Source organism: Tubulanus polymorphus, chromosome 2, assembly GCF_964204645.1.
Source record: "Tubulanus polymorphus chromosome 2, tnTubPoly1.2, whole genome shotgun sequence".
In the NCBI taxonomy this organism is placed as follows: Eukaryota; Metazoa; Nemertea; class Palaeonemertea; order Tubulaniformes; family Tubulanidae; genus Tubulanus; species Tubulanus polymorphus.
Window position 1 is genome coordinate 2,974,602 of NC_134026.1, and position 27,023 is coordinate 3,001,624.

The following is a 27,023-nucleotide window of genomic DNA, read 5'->3' on the forward strand; positions in this document are numbered from 1 at the left end:
TTCATCTGACATAACCAATAATACATCGTACAAGGCTCTTTATACAAGTGTCTACTATTTGTAATAGGAGATTAATCAAAATATTGACATAAACTTTACTGTACATCCCAATGATATTGAAAACAGACACATGTTTTCCAAGAAAGCACTTTTAATGGAACTAAACATTTTCAACGCTGCTGTTGTTGTTTTCTCCAATCGATATTGAATGGACATCTTGAATGAGTCAGATTTAGGCCAATTCAATCAAAAAACCGAACTAACAAATTGTATAGAGCAACCTTGACACGATTTATCAATCTTATTCTCTTCTTCCGTATGCATAGAATGATTACCAAGATGTTATTGTAACCATGGAAGCAATTTTAACTATTCAGATGTTGTTGATTGCTGCCATTTAAATGTTGGACATGATCACCACCGTTATCATTCATTATTCATAGATGTTATACAAAATTACACATATATTTCTCTTATTTTTAAATATTTAACAACAATTTCTTACGCAATAGTAAGTGATCACAAAAATACATACCATACACAATGTTTTTACGTTAATTTCATAGTGTCAAGGTCAGGGGATTTATCACGCCTGAAGCCTTTCAGAATTAAAGGCCGTCACTAAAATGTACAACACCTACGATTACGATGTATTGTCGGTTTAAAAGTTTTCTTGTCTTTCTCGTAGTTCTTTTAGTTGGAAAATTTCCACGCCACGTGTAGTATGAATTTAAGCACTTAGCTACTGAACAGAAGATAACAGGAAATCAGAAATCTGTCTGGCTAAAATAAAGTGCAAGAAGTTACCGCTTCCAGGGTATACCTAGAAAGCACATTAATAACCTTGAGATGGCAGAATAGAACTCTTCATTTCCCCGAGTTCAACTTGGTTATGGAAACGCACAAAAAAATCCTCAGTGAACTCTTTCCGCGGAGAGTTGCACGAACGTCATCTTACACAATGAGCACATTTGAAAATTACTGGCATAAAGATTACTGGTTAAAATCGTCATTACATAAAAGTTCATTGCCATGCTGACAGAAGCATGCATCCAAACACACGTGGCACAATCATTGTCAGCTGTATTATTTCATATCAACCAACCCTACAGTATAGATTACAATAGAATCATCTGTGTCATGAGTTTTAACAATTCCCGAAGATTAAGCTGTTTCAATGTGAATTGTAGAAGCTTGCTCGAATAAAATAATGTGTTTACTAGAATTCCCTGATAATTTATGTTATATATTCGGGACATCATCCCTTACGCAGAGGGAATATTAATGTTCATTCATATTCCACTAGAGAGGTTTAAACCTACTCTAATCGTCAAAGTGAAAAAGAATGTTAATGAGCCGCATTAAAATTACATTTCAGAGGTTATTATACGCTCCATGTTATGTTTTGAATCATGGAGTACAAAAAAAAAAATACGAAATAAAGCGAAATAAATGAAACATTTCGTAGAAAAATCTTTCAAATTACATCGTCAATGCCACTTTTGAATCTTGATTCAACAGTTCATAAATCTGAGCAAAATTATGACGTGACATAATAATTTCTAATTTATCATTATGTGCCACATCATAGTCGTAGTCGTCATCATTAAACTTAAAACATCATACAATTATCATCATCATACAATTGTGCGTTATATATTCATCTCCATCACAAGTAATTATCATATATTTACATAATACAACAATATATCATCAGCATCTAACTCGAGGACAAGCGAGGAGCAGGTTATTTCACTAATATCAAGGACGTGACACATAGCAGAGAGAGAGAGGAGAAAGAGAAGCTATGGAACTAGGTGAAGCATTGGCGGGTGCGCGGCTAGCTATTATTACATCAAACTCTTATACAATGAAGCTAATTTTTAAAAGATGACCTAGAGCTGTCAGAAGTGAAGCCATAATATTCCTCCACTCATCTCTCTCGACATGAGAAAATATAACAGCCACCCGCGCAAAACATGAACTGTTCCCGCCAAATTTCTGCGAATCGTCAGTACATTCAGAGATTCTAAGAAAAATTATCGATTCCGACATCAAAACAACTCTTCTTCTCGCCGAGTGTCAAATATATAATAGTGACATTATTCTGACTAGTCATTTTTTTCAGGACTGGTTCTTCAGTCCGAAACTTTTAATATACCTATATGTACATAGCGATGGTTTTTAGTAGCATGCTGTATTTAACGGTTAGTACGACCACGTGTTGACAAATCGTGGTTAATATTCAACCCATATACAAACACCATAAAATTCACGAATTCATTAGTATTTATACAATATAGGCAGCGTTACTTACATGCCACAGTAAGTGCCAGCATTAGGATATCTATAGTTAGCAGATTCAACTATCAGGCATGTTTTTATAGTCGTACTCTCAACTTTCCACCCTTAATTACGAGTAATAAATAATCAAGGACGTGGTGTCTTAACAACCCGTGCAGATCAGTCCAAAATTATGAATACAGGCGCAAGAATTGACTGCGAAACTGAGTCTATATCAAGTTGAATCTGAGAGCTCCGGGGCACATCGAATCTGTGGAATTTTCCTTTTATCATTAACAACATAACTACATCTAGTATTGTCATCGTTTCATACATATTTCGAATATAAAATGTAAGCACATTTTTGTTTTTTTTTAAAGTAAATCTGTATAGAAAAATATATTCACATAGTTTATCTCTAACTAATGCCCAGTAGCGGGGAAATTCACAAATGAAAGAAAATCTAGGGTGCTAGTTGCATTAAATTCAGTTTTCGCGTGACAATAAGATAGAAAGTGAAAAAGTGCCTCGGGAAAAAACGACTAATTAATCTATTCAATAAATCTACTGCATGTTACATCGACATGGCAAGGTCAGAGCTGATAATCAGGTCCCGGTCTCTCGTTTCATGCGGGGTAACTTCCTGATATATCTCATGACAATTTCCAGCGATCGGCGCGCGCGCTAATAACATCTGCACGATCTAGCTTCCAGGATTATTAGCATTTCTAAACGACTGGTGACGTCAAAGTCACCCGAACAATAGCTACATACCATATATTCAAGTATAGAGCACACATTATTAATTGGTTTGATTACAATGTTACAAATAGAAGGCTGGTAAGTTTTAACAACCTTCATACTGCGAGTATACTATTTACATACATGATTAGCGAGTGCCAGCACCCCCGAAACTATTCCACTAGCAAAAAGTAAAATTAGAGGATATCTAATGATCTCTTCAATGATTTAATGATGTTTGATTTTTTTTTAAAGTCGGCGCTGATGTTTTTCTATTAATAGGTTTTTTATTGATATTGCGATGAAGCCTAGTCCTGATACATAAACCGATATAGTTTGAAATTACTAGCTCCAGGGCCCTCGATCCACTTGACATATATACCGAGGTTAAACCGATGACGGAGTGGCTGGCAGCGATAACGTTAACAATGCCTGGTCAACGCTTAGTAACACATGTCACTCCGGGACACTGCGTTCGTATCGAATACCGATTTCATCATGTGACCTTGCAAAAAAGTAAAAAATTGCCACCCGATAATTTAATGAAGTTAAAACATGCGATACAAAGTGCATGAAATATATGTATTTTTTCCAAGTGTCGCACGTTGCCGGTAAATCTCTCAAAACCTGAAACAGCTGTACAGATTTCTCCGCCATATTTGAATCATCAGCAAAATACGTATGACATCGCGATGATTGATGACAATTTCGCAACAACTACGTGCATTTACTGAAACACTGACAAACACGAGTTCAAATCAGTGTTCAAATACAGGGTTCTAATACAGGGTTCTTACGGATTTCCCAATTTCATTTTCCATACCCCTAAGTTACACATACGAGCCAAGAATAGGCCCATTCAAAGTAAATAACTGCCAATTATCAAATCAATACCATTGACAAAGTGTTATCAAATGTACAGTAAGACATTTAGGCGTATAGCATAAAACGCAAAATTTGAAAATTTCATTTCGAGACAATCTTCTGACTTTCCATAGAGAATTTCCGTAGCTGTTCTAGGCCCTGGAACAATATTCCCATTTACATAAACTTTCCAAAACCGGTAAGAGCCCTGTATATAATACGATTTACCGCCCGTGTCTCTTGAAAACGAATCAATACGCCCTAAAGACTGTATGAGATTGAATTAGAGACGTTAACCTCGGTAATGTCGATCGGGAAACTAACGAACTTTCGTCACAAACTCGGGGGGGGGGGGGGGCAATTACAATAGCAATCACACGTTCGCGTATTAACGACAATATCGAATGATGAAATCATCAGCGAGTACGAAGATCATTAACGCACCGTTCGAATACGGTGTGTACGTTTTTGGCGCTTTTTAGGCATTATTGAACCTGAGAAGAGACGACACGTATATTCAAACGCATGACATAAAATACTGAAGATTTAATAGCTCTGAGTAAAATGTAGCGAACCATAAAAACAACACGCATCACAATCACTCATTACAAGTTTTTTATCTGTTTTATCATTATCACTACCAGTATTAATCAATGCCCGCTGAAATATCTGTCATGTGTGGTTTTCAATTAAAAAAAAAATTAAAAAAAACATGCAATGATGCCAAAAAATGAATTCCATTTCATCGAATGTAGAGTTTATTTTATACTCAACTGTTTGTCACATTCAGTAAATAATGCCGCAAGGAATCTTAATCCGAGAATTCATCATTTTAATATTATGTAATACTGTCATAAATTACACTGGCAAATTAATTCATCGCCACCTTTATAATGCCGGTTTCTACAGTTCAATCTAGAAATTTCCCAGTAGGTCTGCTGGTCTACAACGACCACGAGGAGAGTCATAAAATACGCGAAATGTTCTCAACTGACGGTTATTTTGGTAGAAGAGAACAAAACGCGTGGCTCGATCTGAACTAGAATATCGAATCGGGTTTAAATTATCGTACTGATTATGAAATGAATTCGAGGCACATGGATCGAAGTCAACAAAATCCAACTAATCTATCGCGGGTAATAGGCCCCTATCTTCGTTTAAAAATGTCAGACACAATAGCTGCGGTCGAAGATCATAAGTTTTTTTTTGGCGGCCTCATGAGACTAATGAAAGTTCAACAAGACTGCGTTTAGCAAACACTAAAGTGTCAGTCACCCGAGGATCATTAATTCATAAACAGCACGCATTAGTTATATAAGAAGAAACCAACTGGGATGGATAGATAGATGCTGCTTCGTCTGACTCATTCTAAACCCTCGATTTTAAGGCACGGAAAAAATACCCAGCCACACGTGCGTGTGTGTCACGCTATTCAACACAAAAGATAAACCAACTGAAGCACAGAAACGAGGTTGAGGGGTTGAACAATTCTCTCCAACATCCGTTTCACGTAGATTCCAATAGCATTTGGGTCATCACCGCATTCATTTTTGCATTATGAAAGAAGATTGCTTTTAGGGCCTAGTTTAGTACACAATAATCGCAATAATTGAGGTCAGACGTCATCAAGCGAGTCATTTTTCCAGGTCCCCCACGACCAATCCAATAATATTAGTTCGATTGAAGCGCGGTGTATTTTTCCACGGACAGCTATATTATAACGTACTTATAGCTCGTGGCAATGTATGTTATATTACTGCCCTTGATTTATCCCTGAAACCCAACAAAACACGTGGCACTAGTTGTTCTCCGGTGCCTGGAGTCGAGTATTTCCCTGGATATACCGGTACCATCCGAAATGATGTTTCTTCACGCAATCTACAATCAACAGGAATTTCTGTCTCAAAAACAAATACTTGTACTACAAATATATATATATACGCATATGCGTTAGTTTCTTATCAGTTTTTACCCAAAATAGAATAACTTAACGAGAAAGACTTATCTCTAAAGTACGCTAAACCTCGGTGTCAAACGCGGCAAGGCATTCAACTCAACATCCACATGAGTGCATGTCATGAACTGATGCGAGCTCAAGTTGTTTTTTCACGGTAAAGTAAGCTCGACCCCGGTGACTGTTTACCACGAATGTCCTTGGTTTATTGATTTTTTTCTCGGTGCAAACAAAGATGCCAACGCACTGACTTCATAGTATGAGTTGATGACATCTATGACCCGGGTGATATGTACTTCTATCACCAACCAGAAATGACACTACGCTATTGCCATGTACTTCAACTTAGCGACCATTTCAATTAATATTCCCCGACACTATCTGATATTTCTGAACGAAGCCATTGAACTCATTCCGAAATATAACGCAACTAACTGATCGACAAATTTCACTTGTCACGAAATGGCACGCAATATTTTCTCAACTAGCACCAAAACTAAGAAGCATACCTAATTACGAATTTGAATGTCAAGTAAATAACTACCACTTGTAATACTTGAAGAAAGGTTTGAGGTTTTTTTTTAGTTAATATAAACTGAGTATTCCTCTTATACAAATAAAGCTCAATGCTCCGGTACGCGGTAATAATAAACACTTTTTCGATAAAACACGTTATTTACAAAATTACTAAGACAAATTCATGACACCGTTATATACCGTTCATCAAACGATGACTGACCCGCCACAGTCTAGCCACGAGACGTCGGTTTACTTTTCCTGTATCATGATTTGTTCTTAAAATATCGAATGATGATGAGGTGATGATGAAAAATTATGAAAAAATGTCGATTTATATCATCTCATTTAAGACTATTATTATATTCTATACAATTCATAATGCCCATTGTATTCAATATTATCCTTTATAGTAAATATTTCTATAAAAGAGTATTTTAATTTCATTATTAATACTTATACGGATGTTTTTTTTTTTTTTACTTCAATATATAGACAAGGCCTTAAATCGTCATTATCCGATATCATCGCGATTTCAACTTTACAGAAATAAACAAAAACCTCACAGCTCAAGCACGCTTTAGCGTCAACCGATGGCATTCCCACGACCGTATTCTCTCTGAAGGCAGTTTCCGAAAAAAGATGACGACGATAACTTGAAACGCATCGGTCGGAGGAAGACTAGAAAACCACATTTCTAAGCCATTCAATTCTGAGGGAATACCTCAGAATAAATGAGATAAAACTAATATTTTCTAAATTCTGATTTTCACGTGGCTCAATGCTTAATCAAACGCCTGCTGGAGAGCCGGTGGGTCATCCGAGAGTCACCTAACTAGGCATAATAATCTGAGTTTTAAGTTTCTAATGATTTCTAGCTGATCTAATCTTCTCAACAAAATAAACTCTTTTTTTTCATATAACTTGAATCCGAGAGTCACCTAACTAGGCCTGATAATCAGAGTTAAAAATTAAGATTTCCAGCTAATCGAATCTTCTCCGTAAAATGAATACCCTTTTTTTTTCATTATATAACGTGAAAACTCTCTAGTAAAATAAAACTCCCGTTCGATAGTTCTGGGTAAGAGTTTGAGAATTGAAATAAAGTTCATTTCAAATGTTTAAACCTTCCAGTCGAATTCAAACCGCGAACTACGCCGGAACCGTATCCTGCCTTTCAGTTTCATTCTTACAAATTTTTAGCACACTGATATCAACGCCTAGCGACCAACAATAAAAAAATTTCCACACTCTTCACAGAAAATCGCTCCGGTCTTCAGAACCGAAGTATACAACAAGCACCCTTTACTATTTACAGCTGTAATTACAACATCATTTTTTAGTCTGTACAAAAAATGCAACTTCCATCAAGTCATTGAGAGGATTAAACATATACATTCATCATTAGTTTTAAATATACAGTTTTTCGTATTTTTTTTTACGTAGAAAAAAAAAATCAGCATTTTTGCTGCCTCCATTTCTTATCAATCGAACAATTCAAATCACAGCTATGCCTAATGTCAAATCTATCTGATTACCAGAATTTTGACATAATTATTTATATATATAGATATAAGTCTTTCCGAATATAATATGTGCGATTTTCCTACCAAATTTAACCCAATGAAGAACTGAAGTGGTTGTCTTTTCATCTCTATTTACGTAGTACATTTTCTCGTTTAATTTTGGTAAGCAAAAAATGTTTTCTTTTGGGAAACCGAACAAACCAATCAAAACTAGAATCAAATCAATATTCATAATTTCTGGAATGAAAGGAAAAGTATTTATCAAAAAATATCCCATGCTCCTTTTTCACGACGAACGCCGTGTTTAACCACTTCAGAACTCAAAACAGTTGAAATCTTATACAATCAATAATTATTAGTAATAAAATAATATTCAAAAGGATACATAATTCAAGCTGTGATTATTAAATTCTGGTTAAGTGGATTTTTCTTCAGCAGTCTCGTCATCTTTTTTAAGAATCCAAATAAATTCTTCGTCCCGCACGTCCTGCTCGCTGCAGTCCTTCTCGATTCCGCTGTCGTTTCGACACCTATCCGCCGGCTCCGCCAAGTCCTTGACCTCCGTATTGATTTTGACCGTAGCGACGACGGGCAAATGATCGAACACATCGCCGCCGCCCTCGCTTAATTCCGTACGAGATTCATCCGGAGAAATCAACTGACCGTCGTCGGCCATGATCAGCTGTCCGTTCGCCGTCATTTCCGAGCTGAAATGCCTCCGTCTGCCGGGATGTTTACCGTTCTTCGCCGCTTCGTTCGACGTTTCCTCATCGAGCTCGCCGAGATTGACGGCAGTCGTCGGCACGAACCACAGCGTCGAATTACCGATGCACGGCTCGTAGAAATCGCTGAACTCGCGCGGACCGCGTCGCCGCGACTTACGCAACGACGACAAACACAAAATCCAATGAGCGGTCGCCGCGAAAAACTCCAACGACGACATCACTATCAGTAAAACGTCGACCATTTCGAACAGCACCATATCGTCCTGGTGTTCACGTACGATCTCCTCTAAATCGATGGCCGTCTTGGCGAGAACGCCGATCGCCAGGATACTCGAACTGATCGAAATCAACATGCACATGACGATGTGCCGCATCAGTTTCGTATTCGCCGCGTACAATCCGAATCCGCCGCCGGTTAACGCCGCCATCCCCGACAAAACGGCCAAAACAACCGGTAAAACGTGGTCGACGGTCAGTTTGAACACGAGGAACAGCTGCATCAGTAAAATCACGATTCCGCACATAACTTGCGTTTCGCCCATCATATTGCACCGATGCGTATTGAAATCTTCGCACGTTTCGGTTTTATTTACGAATTGCGGCACGGCGAAACGCACTTTGTGCTTTCCTCCTTTGTGATGGTACGGTTTGATGGCAGCTTCCTTCTCGCTGACGCATTCACAGCATAAACTAATGGGTGACATGGTGGGTTATTTCTTTCCGTCTCGGATCCAGGAGCTGTGTTAATTGCTACCTGGACGCTATAAAACACTCATCAGGACTGTTACTATAGTGAGGCTAGTCTCATACCCCTGAAAAATGAAAGAAAGAGAAACAAATGTTTTAATCACTCATCGGATTATCAAATGAACGTCATAAAATGGTTTTCCGAAAATCTGTTTCATAAATTGACGTCTTCAACGGAGAAAAAAAAATATACAATATACCCTTTCTCTGTATTTATAAGGGAAGAAAGAAATGATTTAACAGAGCGCGGATGGTAACAGCGAGCCTCATGCTTCACTCGTGTGCATTCCATGATGCACGAGGCCGCTCCTCTCCCCAGCACAGTGTCTAATTAATAACCGCTGAATTCATCAGATCACAGCGATAGGCTACAGACAGCAAAATAAAAAGCTAGTTTATTAGATATGAAAATATCTCATATCTTCCGCCGGGTTAAAATATTCCATTACGGAACTCTTCTTAGTTAGTAACCAGTCTTTTGTCTGCAAAATGGGGATTTAAAAAGTACACAATAACCTTGACATTCATCGACCGCGGATCAGCTGTTGGTTAAAACGTCAACTGTAAGTCAACGAAAACCGTCTGAATCGGTTAAGATTTTCAAAAAACGATTATTGCACACTACTAACATTAAAATCAAGATCGGTTTGCAACTTAAACGCTGTCAAATCAGTATTTCGTTAAGAAAGTGTGTGGGTGTAAACCATGCTATTTTCTAGGAAATTTATCCAGGGTTCAAGCCAACCCGGCGCTGCGCAATTTTGCAATCACGCCACTTTTTCAAACTCGATTTAAGAATAAATGACAGCATATCAAAACGCAAATTTGCAATTTATAATATTACAGGTATTTAAATTCGTAGCAAAAGTGTCAGATCGAAGTGTTCTTACCCGCAACACAGTTAAATCGGCTCTTAATCCTGCACGTAAAATCCTGCACATCAGCCATTATTCTAGGATGAGCTACCGGCCGAACTAGGTCAACGCGGCTAGTGCGTCCTCTCGTCGAGAGAGGGCAGTAGCTTACGATCCTGTTAGAGGGCGCCAGCTGCCGGTACCGAATTCGTGGAGTTCCGAGTTATTGAACCTTTGATCAACCAAACAGCTGTCAAAGTTTTTTGTTTTTATATTGGATACTGGATATCGATCTAATCAGATATCGAGTATTCAGGTAAGTTGACAGACGTTAGTAAGTGAAGAATGAGGAATTGCATAATAGGCCTATATGATTATTGAATTTTAGTAGGCTTGAATTTGAACGGATAAAATGCCAGAGAGAAGAAAGCGAAAGGGAAGGCGGGTGCCCGTTGGAAAAAAACGAACAAGCCGAAAAGGAAGGCTGCCTCTTTATAGGTGCACCATGGCCGGGCTGGTCTGACTACCATACGATGTACCGTGTTCCCCTTCACTACAGCGATGGGCTGATTAATGCTGTGGACGGTGTCCGTAATGGTCATGATGGTTGATTTGATATAGGCCTGCTATTACATCAATCATAGTGATAGTTTGAGTAGCATAAATTAAATGAACTGACTGGCCCAGTTGATGTTTACAATTAATTCGTCAAAAAAGGCACATGCATTTAATTGTCTTTTTTAGATACCACAAATTGTTGGCAAAGAAAACGAGGAATAATGGCTTCGCTGACCGCCAGTGGAAGCGGCACTATTTGGATCGTTTTCATATCATTGATTATTGATTTGATTGGTTTCACAGTTATTTTACCATTGTTGCCGGCACAGCTGGAGTACTATGGCAGACAAGATGAGGTTAGTTATTCCACAATTAGACTGACATCTGACTAACAATTTGGTGCTTTATTTATTTTTACTCGGCCTAAATTCAATTCCGTGTTGAAACAGGAAGAAGAATACTCTTATCAATAGTGGAATTTTAGAATGAATCTCTTGACCTATAAATAAATGTTCATCGATTCGAAAATTTTTGTTTTCCAGGATAATTTTTATTCTACAATATTGAAGTCGGTGCGAGGATTCAGAGGACTGGTCGGTGCTCCCGATACCCCGAGATGGAACGCGGTTTTATTTGGAGGTAAATGAAAAAATATTCCAATTTTGTATTAGATTCAACATCACTGTATATATGCTTCTATATGATTTGTAGGTTTTATTGGATCATTGTTCTCAATGCTACAGTTTGTGTCATCTCCATTGACTGGTGCACTGTCTGATGTCTGGGGTAGAAAATCTGTACTCATTATTTCAATGGTAGTTAATCATTTATTCATCGAAATTCAGCTTTCAGAACATAAGTGATCAATGCAAGAAGGTCTATACATGTGTTATAGAAGACATGCCTACTCATGTCGCTAAGCTGAGCTTGCGGTCCATAAAACTGAATCCAAGACTCGAATGGGGCCCAAGAGAACTCAGTATATTTTATAGGCCCTATAGTACATTTTATCTTTCTATTTCAGATCGGTGTAGCCGTATCTTACGGTTTATGGGCAGTGTCATGGAACTTTAGCTGGTTCGTTTTAGCGCGATTCATCGGTGGACTGAGTAAAGGCAATGTTAGTCTAGCTATAACTATCATCACAGATTGTACTTCGGTGAAGAATCGCAGTAAAGGCATGGTAAGCATTTCATTATCAGAAACGTCAAGTGTGCTCTGAAGATAACTGTTGACATCAAAATGTGCATCGAACGTGATGAACTTGTCCATTGTTCGTTTCAATCGAATTTATCGAGCCACTTGCAAAACAAAGATTGTCAAGTGGAAAGATTGTAATGCCTAGGAGAAATGTTCTAAGCACTAAGACAATCTGTGAGTTTTTGCTAGATAAAAAATGAATTATTGATTTAATCTACATTGTAATTAGTTCCAGTGCACAAGTTAAACTTTGAGTATGTATGTATTCTCTATGCAATTTGGTTTGTGAATTTGAATTCTTTGCAGTTCCATCATTTCGCTATTTGTTGACAATCGACTAGTGGTGGAGGGCTTTTTGTGGTAGTTACACTGCTCTGGTGATACCTTGATAGATGATACATAGCAAAATCGTGTACACTCGAAATTGAAAACGCTCTTATCTAAACCTAGATATATTTTATTTCATATTTCATAATGCACTCTACTAGACATGTTTATTGTACTCACATACTATAATACTTGTATAATAGATTCTTTTATACCCAATTGCCATACAGGTATTGCTCTAACTTACCAGTTATGTTTTCTCAAAAACTGATAATTATCTAATTCAATTTCAGGCATTGATTGGTATAGCTTTTTCTTTGGGTTTCCTAATCGGTCCATTATGCGGAGCAGCATTCGCGAAATGGTCTCGTAGCCATCAAGATGAATTCTTCCAGGCTCCTGCTCTTTTCGCTCTTGTCTTATCACTCATTGATATACTATTCGTAATCATTTGTCTGAAGGAATCGTTGCCAACACAGAAAAGAGTGAGTACAAAACTGAAGAAAAATAATTAATTATCCAAATCTGTTTTGTCACTTGTCTATATTTGGTACAAATTTGGATTGTGTCTGTCAAAATTTGTAGAATATTGTGTTTATTATTGATTTTATTCATTTTTATTGATACAATGAAAAATAAATTCATTCATTCCCTCACTCGATATGTGTGGGCCTACACAGTTGAAGATGAAATGCTTGATTATTTTATAGGCCGCATCACTAAGTGATGGTCTATCCGATGCAAGCCATTTGATTAATCCAGTTTCGTTATTCTCCTTCAAAGCTGTAAGAAACATGTCGAATCGAGGTGAGTTTTAAAGCTGATAAATTGTATTTTGTTCATATTTCCCGGTCTATCCTTTCGATATGAACTTTCTTTTTGCCAGACACGTCAAACTTGCAGAGAATTGGTGCGGTGTATTTCCTGTATTTGCTGATATTTTCGGGATTAGAATTTACTCTGACTTTCCTCACGCATAATCGTTTCCAATATGACAGGTACCGTTAACTCGTTAAACTATAATATAGTCCTGATATTTGAAGTAGAAAGAATCAAGAAGTTCATTTTGCGATTTACAGCATGAAACAAGGAAAGATGTTTTTCTTCATTGGAATTGTGATGGCGACTATACAGGGTAATCCATTATTCCAAACTGCCTAAATTACCAAGTTTGAGTCATTTTAAATGTGTAATACTAATCAAATGCCTTCTTTGTTGGTTTTAGGAGGTTATGTAAGAAGAATTAAAGTTGGAACAGAGCAGAAAACAGCTCTTCGGGTAAATGATTCCGCACGGATCATGTATTAAAGCCCAGCATTAGTGCGAGATCTCAATTGAAAATTTACTCAATTTCAGGGAATGGTGGCGCTAGTTCCTTCTTTTGTGATAATAGGTTTTACCAATAACATATGGCTTCTGTACGTTGCTCTTATATTGTTTTCATTTGGTAAGTACCACTAACCATCATTAGTCAGATTTTTGTCCAACTCGAGAGGTATGATGTATAACATATCCACGATTATTTCAGCTGCAGGCACAGTCGTTTCATGTTTAACTACTATCATATCATCATACGGACAAGAAGATCAAAAAGGTCGAATACTCGGTATATTTCGGTCTCTGGGTGCATTATCGAGGGCCATCGGTCCTTTATTAGCTAGTACTGGTAGGTGAACTAACATCTCAATAATCCCTTACAATAGTATTTGCTAGTGCCAATGTTCATGTAGATATCAACATCATCTCTATTTCAGTTTACTGGTGCGCGGGAGCAACGATATGCTACAGTATAGGCGCAGTGTCTCTCTTGTTACCGATTATATTGTTGAAAAAGTATAAATTAGCAATACTTTAATGGTCAAAATTCCATCCAATCCATCCACATTATGCCGGCCGATTAACTAATGTGTCCATGAATATTCTACAAATGAAGGCTATTGAGTAGAAACCAATGTCTTACAGGGTACTGTACATTTTATCGTTGAAAAATAAAACTCTGGATGTTCATGGCCATAATTAGCATAAATGTATATACTTTCGAAGCTTCAATGGAAATATTTTTGACCCATTATCAATAAAATGGTGCTACACAAGTTATAGTTCTGTCTTCCAGCGTATAAGCAATAGAGTGTTAATTTTGACAACAGATGAATTTTATGCTCATTTGAACAATGAAAATCGTGGTGTTAAAAATTCTACGTTTATCAACAACCGAACAAAGTGAGCTATATGATCTCTTTTGTTTAGAAATTTATGTACCATTTCGATTTAAGTTGAAAAAGAAAGAAATTTTCATATTTATATATAATTGTATTTTAAGCTTTAGATCAAATAAAACTAAAGAAAAATATATTGAATTATATCGAAAAAATTGTTTTTGTTGTTGTTTAACAAACAAGACTTAAGGAGTTTCGGCCTATTTTACATGGCTTCCTCTAAAGAATTCAACACCTGTTTTGACTGTGACTAGCTGCCGACTGACATTCTGTTGTTTCTTGTAGACCAGTCGAACACCAAATTTTAAACAAAACCCGGATTTCGCTAAGAAAGCATGAAAGTCATTTTCATTATAAAATTCATGATTTTATCTATAAATTCTACTAATACGTATAATGAGTTAACATAATATTTAAAGTAATTCACTCAAGTTGTGACTCACTAGTTTTACAAATTTTTTTGAAAATACATTAACCACAATTGATTCCTGCATTACTTTAATAAAATGGAACAATTTCTTTTTTTTAAGCCAAAATAGCAAAAATGGCAGATTTAGGGAGCCATATCTTAAAGACTTCACAAGATTTTTGTCAAATATAAGTACCATAAGTAGCAGCACTTCAAAATGTGTAAATAAACTGCGTTTACTTGTCAACAAGCAGGTGATGGTTGTGACTCGTAAAGAGAGTTCATTCAACAGTGCACTGTAAATATATCAGTTCTTAGGAGACATTTTAATCTAATCACATAAGCCAACATCATGGACCCATGCCTAATAACTAAACAATAAAGCACCTAACTAACACATAAAATTATCTTAATCTTTTTAAAACTTGACATAAATCAAGTTCTCAAGCATAGAAAATTGCACCTAAATATCTGTTGTGCTTAAAAAAGTCTCAACTGTGGATATTATGAATATGACCACTTAGCCACTTACATATTTCTTAGAACTTTTTCATAATTATATCCAGCTTCATTCCTTACTAGACACTTCATCTTAATAAAATAAACATTCCAACAAATAAGTGGAAATCTATAAACGACAATACAACACTCGATACAGTACCGATTAAATCAATGGATCAATAACTCGTCGTCAGTTTGGATGAAGTTAGTGATATTTAGTACGGAAAGTTACTGAAGTATGGCCCATATTGCATATAAAGCACGCTATTAGCAGCGGTAACGTAGTCGTGTTCGGGACCGGATTGCTGCGTTTGGTTCTGTTGTTGGTTCATTATCGGTAGAACCACCGGGTTAATCGGCAGGGTATTTTCACCGGATACCGGAGTCATATTGTGCGTGGCGTGCAAATTCGACTGGTTCAACGAGATTCGCTCGTTGAACGGCGGCGCCACCATCTGATTGTGATGACCGATACCCATCTGAATAGTCGTTTGATTTATGTTCGTCGGTTGGTTGAGATTCGAATGATTCGGCATCGAGTTACCGTTACACGACGCGGTCGGCGTTATATTCATCATCGAACTCTGTACGCACGACGACGACGGAATAGCCAAGTGATTGACGGATAACGGAGCCGACATCGCCGACATTTCGGTCAAAATTTGACAATTCTGATCCGAAAGCGATCGCACGGATGTGATAATAGGCGAAGGGTTCATCGGCAAGTTAACGTTAATCCGTTCTTTCGCCGCCGGTTTCGGTAACGCGGCGTTCTTCTGGACCGGTGCCTGCGGTAAGAAATCGGCGTCCATCGGATTGTCGAGTCGTTTAATCAGAGAATCCGCCTTCAACATGGTCGTGTCGCCGTGCGTTTTCATGTGAACGCGGAGATTATCCGATCGCGAACACGTTTTACCGCAAACCAAACAAGCAAAACGTTTATAATCGCTGTGCACGGTCTTCTTATGCTTCGTCAAGCCGCCTTTATCCGGGAACGATCGTTGACAGACGTCGCACGTGAACGGTTTTAAACCGGAGTGACGTTTCTCGTGCGCGGCCAAACGCTCTTTACTCTTGAACTCCTTCGCACATATACAACACCGGAACGGCGTTTCCGTTTTGTGCACGAGTTGATGTGAGTAGAGCGTCGCGTTCGTTTTGAACGACTTCCCGCAGATGTAACATTCGAAGCGACGTTCGCTGCCGTGCGTGACGATATGAGCGTCTAGATTACTCTTATACATGAACGTATGGCCGCATATGTCGCACATAAACCTCGAACCGGCGTCCGTGTGTCGGCGTTCGTGAGCCCGCAATAAACCTTCCGTTTTGTACGTCTTCTGGCAGACGTTACACTGGTACATTTTACCGGTGGTGTGAGCGGTTTTCTCGTGCGCTTTCAACGCGCTTTTACTCACAAATCCGTTGTTGCAGATCGAACACGAAAACGGGCGTTCGCCTTTATGAAGCATCATGTGCATCTTTAAACTGCTTTCGTACGGGAAATTCTTGCCGCACGTGACGCATTTATATTTTTTCGGATTATGAATCGCGTCGACGTGGCTCTTCAGATGCGTCGCCGTCAGGTACGATTTACTGCAATGAGGACACTGGTGCGGCCGTGTCCCGTTGTGATGCAACAGATGCAACTTCAAGCTGTGATGAAAGTTGAAACATTTCTCGCAGAACTTGCACTTGTACGGTTTCTCGTTGCTGTGCACGCCGCGTTTGTGATGGTAGAGCGTACTCTGCGCGGTGAACACTTTACCGCAGATATCGCACGTGTGAGACCGATCTTTCAGAGATTTGTGTCGCATCATGTGCTTACGAAGCGTTCGTTTCGACGAACAAACCTTGTTACATACTTTACATTGCAGCATCTCTTTACAGTGACTCTCTGTGCGGTGTCGGTGTAAATCGACGACGCGGGTGAACGATTCGCCGCATATCGAACAGATGTGATTATGCGCGTCTTGCAGATGCGACTGCAACTCGGTGCGATTACTGAACAATTTATAGCACCAATCGCAAGAATAACCTGTCAGGTTGTGTTCGTCTTTCAAGTGTTTTTTCAGCTCGATTTTTTTTGCGAATTCGATCCGGCAATCGGTGCACTTGAATTTCAGTTTGTGACTGTTCATATGGGCTCTTAACCTCGTCGCCGATAGGAACGATTTGTTACACTGCAGACACACGTGCAACGAAGCTTGGGCTTTGTGTCGCTTTTTATGCTCTTTAAACGCGCGAGGCTGATTCGTAGAAAACGGACACTCGGAACAGATGTACTGACCTTTTTTACTTTTGCGCGCCGACCTAGTTCTAACGGGGTTCGGGTTCGGTTGACTATCGATCTCGGTATCACTGCCACTGTCAGCATCACGTATCAAATCTAAACAATTTGAAAATTGCGATAACGAACAAATTAGATTAACTGGCGTGAATTGGAGTGGATTAATTGTAACAAGATGCACTAATCCACACTTATTACATATCATTCAGGACCAATGAAATCAATCGGATGAGAAATCCAGATTAAACATTACATGTAACCCTTTAAGTGAGTCTAACTCTTCATCGCAGTGCTCCAGTTTAACATTATATCTAACCCTTTAAGTGGGTATAACTCTTCACCGCAGTGCGGTGTATAAATCATTGATGAACGTTGTTAAAACACTGCACTGCGGTGTTTTGATATTATTTCTACTACTTATATACTCTATTGAAAGATGGCAGCACCTGTCAAAAATTAGAAAAACGTTACGCTGCAGCGCAGTGTAGACGCACTTCATTAAACAATGTAGAGCAATGCAATTTTCCAAAATTTTCAAATCATCAGCACTTATAAGGAAGAATTTGTCCGCACTGAAAGGGTAAAGTGCAACAGGAGCTAACTTACCGGCCAAAGCAATATCATCATCGTCGTCATCATCATCATCGTCATCATCAACATCTTCAACCTCTTCTTTCTCATCCTCTGCTTTTGTAGCTTGCAATTCTTTACTTTCTCTATCATTAGCTTCAAGATCATCATCTGGAATATCGTCGATTTCATTCTCGGCTATCGAATTCACATCTCGATGATTTTCATCCAATGTTGTATCGCCGATGACGATACGATCGTCCGCATCGTGTTCTCCCGATCGATCAGCCGTCTGTTCCCGATCGGACGTTTCACCTCCGTCGAAATATTTCTGCGATTCGTTGATCAAATTTTGCAGATGATTTCGAACTTCGAAATCGTTTTTGGCAGTCGCCGCATTATCGAACGAGATATCGGGAAAAAGCACATTATTCTCTGATTTATCATTTTCGTTCAACGCTTGAACGTTGTCAGTCGGTAAAGTTTTGGTAATCGGCGCAACTTCAAAATGATTGGCATAATTCGGCGGCATCGACTGCGTAGGTAGACGCGTGATTGGCTGCAACGTTTCGCGACTATCGAAACGATTCGTAACGATTTGATTCTGCGGCGGATGACTAACCGATTCGTTCAACGTTACGTAAGCGATTTCATTATCGTCGATGTTTAGTTTCAGGTTGCCGGTGACGACGACGAACCCGGAGAATTTAACGTAATCTTGACAGATTTTAGTTAACGCTCTAACGAGTAATTTCTGTACAATTTCCGCTACGCGTATTTCTGGTGGTTGAACGCAGCGCGTTGTCGATATTTTGGTGGCGTTTGTTGGTTGTTGATTTGCCATCTGTCATCGGTCTGTATTGTTAAATAGAGAAAATGAGATTTAATAGGAATGCATCATAAACTGCAGAATGAATGAATGAAAAGTATATGACCAATAATCCAATAAAAAGTAAAAAATTAAGCTATAAGAGTTCAAATAGCTTGTACAAATCAGTTAGTTAATAAGTCAAAGCGAATATTTGAATTTTTTGCAACCCAGTTTTTCCATGCTTGATTAGTAGACGTAGTAGTTGTTTTAGTTAGTTGCGGGATATTTGCCAAAATTGAGGTACAAATTATTTAGGTACAAATCATTTTTCTTTGAAAAAAAAACAACAAACTTTTTTACCTAATTTGGCCACACACCACAAGGGTATAGAGACGAATTCAGTGATTCAGCAACGGAACGGGAAAAGAAAAATTTATTAGGAAGGTTCTTTGGACTTGGTCCGCCGTTTGACGACTCTCGATCCTGCGTTCTTTTCTCAGGCTGGTAGATCCTTCCTTCGTGTTCCTTGATGCGGTTAATTTTGCCTTTGTGTAAAAATGTATCTTCAGGATGGGATCAAATCGCAAAAGGTTGAAAGCCTGTTTTGGTCGATGGCTAGTGACGTCATCAAGATCGCCTTTTTGTTACTCCCACAGCTAAACAACTCACTTTTAACGGTTAACCGCTGAATTTGAATTTTCTGTCAAGTGTATTCTTGCTGGCTGTTGATTAAAAGATTGTGAATCATGTTTTCCGAACGTGTTAAGCTTGTCTCCGGACCAGTTGGTGGGAATATTGGTTTGAAAAAAGAGGTAGATTGCAAGATTATAAAAAACTCACTGGGTAACACTGGTGAACGCCGCGAGGATCGTACACGGTGGTGCAGGCGAGGCGTCGCGACCGCGCGGCGGCAGGGCTTTTTAATTTTGGCTTTTGCCAGTTTTGGAGTCTTGTTATTGCCACCACGGCCACGTTACCACCACACTCACATTGTCGCTAGGCCTACTGTACTGCCACTACTTTACTTGCTACTTACTCGGCTAAATTAATTTGTCTTCATCCACGCTTACTTCCCCCCTCCCCCCCCCCCCCCATGTTAACAAGTAATTTCTGCCAACCGAACCACCAGTCGCAGTAGCCGTAGGCAGTATACTATAGTGCAGTAGTGGGTACCCAGTGGCATGCCATTGCCATGCCACTGGGTATAGGCCTATGTTGCCCGTACACAGTCACCACCTACTAGGCCTTAAATATTCCAACAACCATTCCAAATCCAGCAACAAAAAATAAACAATAAATTTTAAGGCCTCGAAACAGAAGAATGGTAGTTCCCTGTATTCAGAGTCAATGAAAATGTATTTCTTGTTGCAGATAGATAGCCTAACCAATTTCAGGATAAGTACTTTTCATTCCTTTATTTATATACGTAGCCTAACTGTTTAATCCTGGCCCTGGCCACTGAGGGTGTATGCATTAGGTCTGGTCCCAGTTTCACTGAGCTAGTTAGCCAACAATTAAGCTGAGAAATTTTGTTAAGTGGCAATTCAGGGGCAGATCAGGAGAGTATACAGGGGTGTACACCCCTTAAAACTTTTAAGTTGCAATGAAATTTAAAGGAAAAATTAAAAATATCAACAAGTATTTTTAAAAAGCTTATATTCCAAAACATGTTCTCTGTAGGCCTACTTCCAAAATATAGGTATTATGTTTTCTGATGATCTGGTGCCCTTTTGATTTTTAATTATATATGATACTGATATGTATGCCCTATTTTGGGCTGCACCCCTCCCTGAATCAGTCTGCCTGCAATTAAGAGGATGTTTATAGATAATTTGATTTAGAGGAATCTTTTAATTTAGTGCCTGATGTTAGGCCTTCCACAGCCTGGTAGAGGTGGTTTAGGTGAACAAGTTAGTCTTCACACTGCAGGACTTTTAGGTGAAGGTGAAACTGGCCCTTGTTTATGCATAGGCTACTGTGTGTGCACGCTTATCTTTATGCTTATTCAATTAGAATACCCATGTAGCTACCAAATAAGCACCGCTTCAGAGGATTTTAGAAATTTTCACTTCAATAACACTGTGTTCTATTTTTGGGCACTAGCTACTATTATGCACAATTTTTCAATCAATTCTATCACATTGATATACATATATGTGTCACTTCTTTTGCATGTAGTAGGGTCTTACAGTAACCAGTGTGCTCTCTCACACCTCCCTGTGATATTGGCCTGAGACTGACAAATAATCTTTTTTGTAGCGTATTGGTCTCGTAGCAGACAGCATTTTAAAGTATGCTGGGCTAGATGGTGTAGGCTTATTTGAATGGACAAGGATCGTGTGCCCCGGAGGAACCATTGAAACATTGATGGAAGGTAATTTCTCGGTTCAGTACTGATTTATATTGTTCATTTTCATTGGGTTACTGATTAGTTGTATATTACAGAATTGAAAAAGGTGAAGATGCTGAATGTGGAACAACTAATCGTCCATGTTGGAACAAATAATATGACGCGTGATGTCCCGCTTGAGATTGTTCTGCGAAGACACGTTGAATTAATTCGATTGTTGCTCTATAAATGTACTGGGACCATCATTGTACCAGCTCTTTTTCCTCGATGTGATGAGTAAGTATCAAGAATAGATTTTTCTTGAAGTACTATATTTATGATCGATGTAATGATTTTTAAATTTCTTTCTTTTTTAAAGTTTCGATGCTGACACAAAAATATTTCATTACAATGAAATGCTGCACCGCGAATGCTTTACACTTGGTGTAAAGTTCGTTGATTTTCACTTCTCAAGAGATCTCCTTTCACCGTAAGTAATCGTTTAATTTTAATAAGCCCAGTAGGTTATGTGCATTTTTTCGCGATTTAAACTAACTTGTTTTTTTCTAAATTTTGTGATCTAGGACTGACTTGTTACACCCCAGCCGTAAGGGAAATCAGTTCATAAATAACAGGATAATGGAACTACTGCTATTGAAAAATGAAGATGAAATGTACGTAGAATTGCATTATTTTATCCAATTACCAGGTATGCAAACTACATAAATTTGATGATTGTACTGGAAATAATGAATGATTCTTAATCAGGTGCCCTCAATACTTTCCATATGAGATTGAAAAGATGCAAAGAAGTAGAGCAGTCCATCGACGAAAGGTAATCATTTAGCATTGATATCCTAGAAAATGAATGATTTGCAATTAGTTTTTATAACTTGAATACGAAACCACTTTATTCAAAATCCTTGCATTGAATTAATGAATCATATTGATAGCTGATAGCAAAAAACAAATTGAAGGATGATCAAGCAAGAGCATGGGATGATTCAACAATAGTGGTAAAGTTGTTTTCCTAAGTGATTTGTACGTGATTTATCTTTATAAAGTTAGATATATTTTAACAGTTTTTTGTATCCTTCAATCCAGTATAGCAGTTTTGACGTTGCGCATCATACAAGGAAACAATTCTGTTGTGAAGATCAAAGAGCCTTTTTCACATTCGACCAGGTACATATCATCTCAAGAACTTATGATTTAATATTAGTTTGGTCACTTTTATTTCACAATTACCTAAAGGCTGTGCATGCACAAATCTGTCTTTTTTTTCCAGTACATGACTAAAATTGATGTGGCTGGTGTTGCTATTTGTTTAAAGCCTAAATTATTTACTCCTTTTTATCAGACTAAGAACGTGAGTAATATGTTTCTCGAAATGAAATTATAGAAATTCATTGGTATTGGTATGATTTATGCTGTAAAGCTTTGTTTTCATATTCAGGGATGCTACAATAGAAGTTGTCACAATACTAAAAGATTTAACAGAAAAAGGAAGTCAGTGGAACATGTAAGTTTGATGCCCTTTCTGCGAGACGCGGGTTCATTTTTGTTATTTTTGCTTAGATGTTGAAGCAAAAACAGATTAATGTGCTCTTCCACATTAGGTTATTCATCCACAGACGGATCCTGCTGACTCGACATGTTTTTGCGGAGTCGAATTCACCAATTGGAAAGATCTTCTAGACCATGTTAGTTTAAACCATACTGAAATGTAAGTACAACATAATTCAATTAATTTAGTACCTACAAATCTAAATGACTTAATGCAAATGACTCAGAGATACCCATGTTTTATGTTAGGCCTATATGGGTAATTTCATACTCTATCTATTCATATGTCTAAAAAAAGTGAGTTGATAATGTGTATTTCAGGCGGACAATGGAGGAAGAAGGAAAGGACGCGGCTTGTGACAATTTCTCGGAAGGAACGATAGAGGAAGCAGAAAAGATGCAGGAAGATAGTTCGAAAGAAAGGATAGAAAGATTAAAGATGCAGGAAGATAGCTGGATGGAAAACAAAAAACAGCTAAGTATCACAGGTGGTGGAGGTATCGAACCAATCATAATTGATGATAGTGATGAGAATGATTCTGATGATGAACATGTATGTAGAAGAAATTTTAGTTACAATCCAACAGAAATGTGCCTCAATGACTATCAGTTTTTGAAAATTCCTCCTGTTATGCCATCAAAGGTCACGTCATTCAGAATTTGTGACATGTCTAATTCATGTCATTTGGCTGATGATGCCCCCACTATGCCCCACAAAAATCAGTTGGAGGACATAAAAGCACAGATGCAGTCAAGGATTGTCCGTGACCCTTCCATTAATATCCATGTGAGACTCGATACAGGCTGCTATTCTATTGATCAGATTAATAGGTTTCTTTTCTTACATTATGCTAAAACCAAACAACAAGATCTTTTTGCCATGAATCTTTGGGTAAATAGTAAGCCTTTAAGCCCCACTGATTCAGTCGATTGGGAACAGATTCAAGCATTTTCAAATATGCTCTTTTCCTTAAAACCCTCTCAACAATTTCCAGTTGGTAATAATAATAGCGTATCTGTATCAGAACTTCAGACGATGACTAATCAAAAATGGTTTGAAGGATCTGTGTTAAATGCTTTTGCATCTATGATAAATGAACAGTACTGTAATATTCATGCATTTATGATGCCACTTACATTTGATGCTAAGAAATATGTTTCAAATTTATATAAAAGATTCGGTCCTAATCCACTCATAAGTTGTGATAAACTAATTTTTTTCCTGCATGTTGGCACCCAAAACGATTTCGTATTTCTAAATTCTTATGGACATGTTGTTGCCAATCATTATGCACTAGCAGTTTTTTACCCAAAAAGTAACAAACTGTGTTATGCTGATACACTAGCATGGGATTGTCCAAGGGAATTTAAAAATCATTTAAGATCTGTTTTGAAAGGTTTGAATTGCCCTGATCCTGTTTATATCCACCTCCATGATCCTCATTTTGTTACTGAAAATTCAGTGCATGTATGTAGTAATAATTGTACTAGTTATTACCCACTCCAATCATGTTCATCTGTCTGTGGCCCTGCTACATTAATTGGTGCTTGCATTGCAACCTATTATGAAAAGGATATTTCAAGTGTATTTTCATCTCCCAATGAATTATCTTATCTTAAGAACATTTCTAACTATTCTGATTTTGTTAGATTGATATTGATTAATTGGCTTATGAAACATCTAATTGATATTACTCAACTCTTCTCAAAGTCATCTCAACCTACTGCTAATAGTACTACTTTCTCTAAGATATCACGATTATCTCGCAGACAGAGACATAAACGATCAACTGAGTCAAATAATACACTAGCTAGTTCTGAATTAAAGATGTCAGACTCTTATATTGCCCCTAAAAAAAGCAAATCAGTCTTAACTACAGCCAAATCTAAATCTACACCAATTTTGAATAATGAATCAACACTTGAATCTACACCAATTTCGAATTATGAATCTGCAGCAATTTTGACTAATGAATCAACACCAATTTCGAATAGTGAATCTGCACCAATTTTGACTAATGAATCAACACCTGAATCAACACCAATTTCGAATAGTGAATCTGCACCAATTTTGACTAATGAATCTACACCAATTTCGAATAGTGAATCTGCACCAATTTTGACTATTAAATCTACACCTGAATCTACACCAATTTCGAATAATGAATCTACACCTGAATCTACATCCTCAATTTTGAATCCTCAATCCTCATTAACTATAAATTCAGCTGAACCATTAACTTCCCATATTAATGGTTCTAAAACTACTATCTCCCATCGCATCAGGAGAGGAAAGCATTATCTTGAAGTTGCTTTTCATTCAACTGGCAGTAAGACGAAGTATAAAAGTTTTCATTGTACAGACCAAGGTACAAATGACCAGATAGCCATTGACACTATCAAGAAATACCTCAACAACCAGAATCCACTTAGTGATGAATGGGTTGAAAATGGGGAAGTAATGACTGGTGCTGACACAAAATATTATTTCGATAGATTCACTTTTGATTTTACAAAAACAGTTCGTCTGCATAAGAATGTGCGGCCTTCATTTGTTGGTAACCAGACAACGATGAAAGCTTCCTTAACATTAAAAAAGAATTGGCAAACCCATAGATTAGATAATAAATTTGAATTTATTGAGCCAATTGTTGAGGATACTTCTCAATTTGTGGCTGCAGAAATGCTCATAAAATGTTCGTCAAAGTCTTCAGTTTGTAAATCATCATGTGGATATTATCTTTCAAAGTTGAATATGTCCAGTAACATCACTAATTGTCCCTCATGTCAAATTGACGTTGTTTTAAATGATAAACAATGTATTCATTGCTCCATTACCATGTCTAACAAATGGAGGAAAAATGCTGATGGTGAAACACTTTGTTCCAACTGTTACAACTATAAGCTGAAGAATAAACGTGATCGTCCTGTGAAGTTAAGGCAGCAGTTTGAGCCAAAAAAATTAATTCACCCTCATTTTATGTGTTATTGGGCAACGAAACTTGTATTATTTAGTACTGATTTATCCAAGTGGAGAATCTTCAGCAAACCACTTAATGGTCAATATCATGACAATATTCCTTTACAAATTAAAAAGCGACCTAATTTATCTACTAGAGATAGATGGGATGAAAATAGAGTCATGATGAAAGCCACAGCAATGAAGGTTCTTTCTGCCACCAATGCTCACAATAACCTTCATGTATCAAATGTAAATGATGGCGCCGGTCATGACCATACCCTAGATCAAATTTCAAATAGATTGAAATATATTGATAAATCTTCGATAAAATTACATATGAAATCTCAAGACGAAATACCTATTCTAAGTTCTGATTGGAGAAATACTGAAAAATTATTAGAGGGTAACTATGAATCTGTCCTTTTATTTCAACGAGGGGATGCCACACTCAAACGTAATTATCACATTATTCTCTCTGATCCTCGTTCTCTGGAACATTTATCCAACTTTGGACAATCTGTCATTGGTATTGACGTGAAACATGATTTCAATTCGTGGAAATTCAAAACTTCATTTGTAACTTTTGCAGACAACAAAAATGAAGGACGTATTGCTGCTGCATCAATTAGTAGTGATGAAGGGGGGGCTACTCATGCAACTACCATCCAGTTAGTTCTAGCCAATACACCATGTAAAGACGAAAAATGTAATCATCCATCTGAATTCTATATATTTAATGATGGCAATGGTTTTTTCAGAATCAAGCCATGTTCATCAACATCTAGATTTTGTCCTTTTGTACAACATGATAAAGATGCAAGTCTAAAGCAAGGAGCATCTGACAATAATCTTAAATCAGTACTATGTAATTTTCATGTCCTGCAGTGTATTCGTCGCTTCATGAATGAAAATCAAGAACTTCGCTTATTTTGCAAGCCTCTAGAAACTGGTTTCAAATGCATTATGAGATCATGGGATGCTTCCTCTAGAACTGATATAGCCAATTCATTTATTAGTTTTATTGAGAATGATATTTCTTTAGACCTTATGTCGCAAGATACAAAAACATTATTT

At 37.7% G+C, this 27,023-nt stretch overlaps 4 protein-coding genes across 6 annotated transcripts; 2 read left to right on the forward strand and 2 right to left on the reverse strand.

The window, feature by feature from the left end:
* Positions 1–8,274: 8,274 nt before the first annotated feature.
* LOC141900179 (uncharacterized) lies at positions 8,275–10,320 on the reverse strand. 2 transcript variants are annotated; one of them, XM_074786950.1, is made up of 2 exons: positions 10,247–10,320; positions 8,275–9,421 (listed from the first exon to the last, which is right to left on the reverse strand). In XM_074786950.1, exon 2 carries the CDS (start codon positions 9,311–9,313, stop codon positions 8,300–8,302), a length of 1,014 nt encoding a protein of 337 aa, XP_074643051.1. In that variant the 5' UTR covers positions 9,314–9,421; positions 10,247–10,320; the 3' UTR covers positions 8,275–8,299. The 2 variants fall into 2 exon arrangements, with proteins under 2 accessions (XP_074643051.1, XP_074643052.1); XM_074786951.1 differs by lacking the exon at positions 10,247–10,320 and adding an exon at positions 9,557–9,568.
* A 110-nt stretch (positions 10,321–10,430) lies between these two features.
* LOC141898746 (major facilitator superfamily domain-containing protein 10-like) lies at positions 10,431–14,602 on the forward strand. 2 transcript variants are annotated; one of them, XM_074784817.1, is made up of 13 exons: positions 10,431–10,526; positions 10,955–11,124; positions 11,311–11,407; positions 11,480–11,583; positions 11,793–11,951; positions 12,589–12,780; positions 13,006–13,102; positions 13,182–13,293; positions 13,375–13,430; positions 13,521–13,573; positions 13,652–13,742; positions 13,824–13,961; positions 14,050–14,602. In XM_074784817.1, exons 2-13 carry the CDS (start codon positions 10,990–10,992, stop codon positions 14,148–14,150), a joined length of 1,335 nt encoding a protein of 444 aa, XP_074640918.1. In that variant the 5' UTR covers positions 10,431–10,526; positions 10,955–10,989; the 3' UTR covers positions 14,151–14,602. The 2 variants fall into 2 exon arrangements, with proteins under 2 accessions (XP_074640918.1, XP_074640919.1); XM_074784818.1 differs by lacking the exon at positions 10,431–10,526 and adding an exon at positions 10,575–10,797.
* A 323-nt stretch (positions 14,603–14,925) lies between these two features.
* On the reverse strand, positions 14,926–20,102 carry LOC141898704 (uncharacterized). The gene is made up of 3 exons (XM_074784756.1): positions 19,453–20,102; positions 18,318–19,136; positions 14,926–17,810 (listed from the first exon to the last, which is right to left on the reverse strand). The coding sequence occupies exons 2-3, from the start codon at positions 19,123–19,125 to the stop codon at positions 15,637–15,639; spliced, it is 2,982 nt and encodes a 993-aa protein (XP_074640857.1). The 5' UTR covers positions 19,126–19,136; positions 19,453–20,102; the 3' UTR covers positions 14,926–15,636.
* A 141-nt stretch (positions 20,103–20,243) lies between these two features.
* Positions 20,244–26,734, forward strand: LOC141898254 (uncharacterized). Its single transcript, XM_074784080.1, has 13 exons — positions 20,244–21,030; positions 21,352–21,466; positions 21,538–21,718; positions 21,801–21,911; positions 22,006–22,095; positions 22,190–22,256; positions 22,375–22,437; positions 22,526–22,606; positions 22,710–22,790; positions 22,878–22,943; positions 23,041–23,147; positions 23,309–25,445; positions 26,708–26,734. Exons 2-13 carry the CDS (start codon positions 21,460–21,462, stop codon positions 26,732–26,734), a joined length of 3,018 nt encoding a protein of 1,005 aa, XP_074640181.1. The 5' UTR covers positions 20,244–21,030; positions 21,352–21,459.
* Positions 26,735–27,023: the final 289 nt, after the last annotated feature.

Excerpts from the sequence above, each read along its gene's own strand:
- LOC141900179 (XM_074786950.1), bottom strand. The coding sequence starts at position 9,313 with ATGTCACCCATTAGTTTATGCTGTGAATGCGTCAGCGAGAAGGAAGCT.
- LOC141898746 (XM_074784817.1), top strand. The coding sequence starts at position 10,990 with ATGGCTTCGCTGACCGCCAGTGGAAGCGGCACTATTTGGATCGTTTTC. Across the intron at positions 11,584-11,792 it reads CTGTACTCATTATTTCAATG|ATCGGTGTAGCCGTATCTTA; the intron begins GTAGTTAATCAT and ends TTTCTATTTCAG. Across the intron at positions 13,962-14,049 it reads TCCTTTATTAGCTAGTACTG|TTTACTGGTGCGCGGGAGCA; the intron begins GTAGGTGAACTA and ends TCTCTATTTCAG.
- LOC141898704 (XM_074784756.1), bottom strand. The coding sequence starts at position 19,125 with ATGGCAAATCAACAACCAACAAACGCCACCAAAATATCGACAACGCGC. Across the intron at positions 17,811-18,317 it reads TGATGATATTGCTTTGGCCG|ATTTGATACGTGATGCTGAC; the intron begins GTAAGTTAGCTC and ends CAAATTGTTTAG.
- LOC141898254 (XM_074784080.1), top strand. Across the intron at positions 21,719-21,800 it reads CTTTTTCCTCGATGTGATGA|TTTCGATGCTGACACAAAAA; the intron begins GTAAGTATCAAG and ends TCTTTTTTAAAG. Across the intron at positions 23,148-23,308 it reads AGTTTAAACCATACTGAAAT|GCGGACAATGGAGGAAGAAG; the intron begins GTAAGTACAACA and ends TGTGTATTTCAG.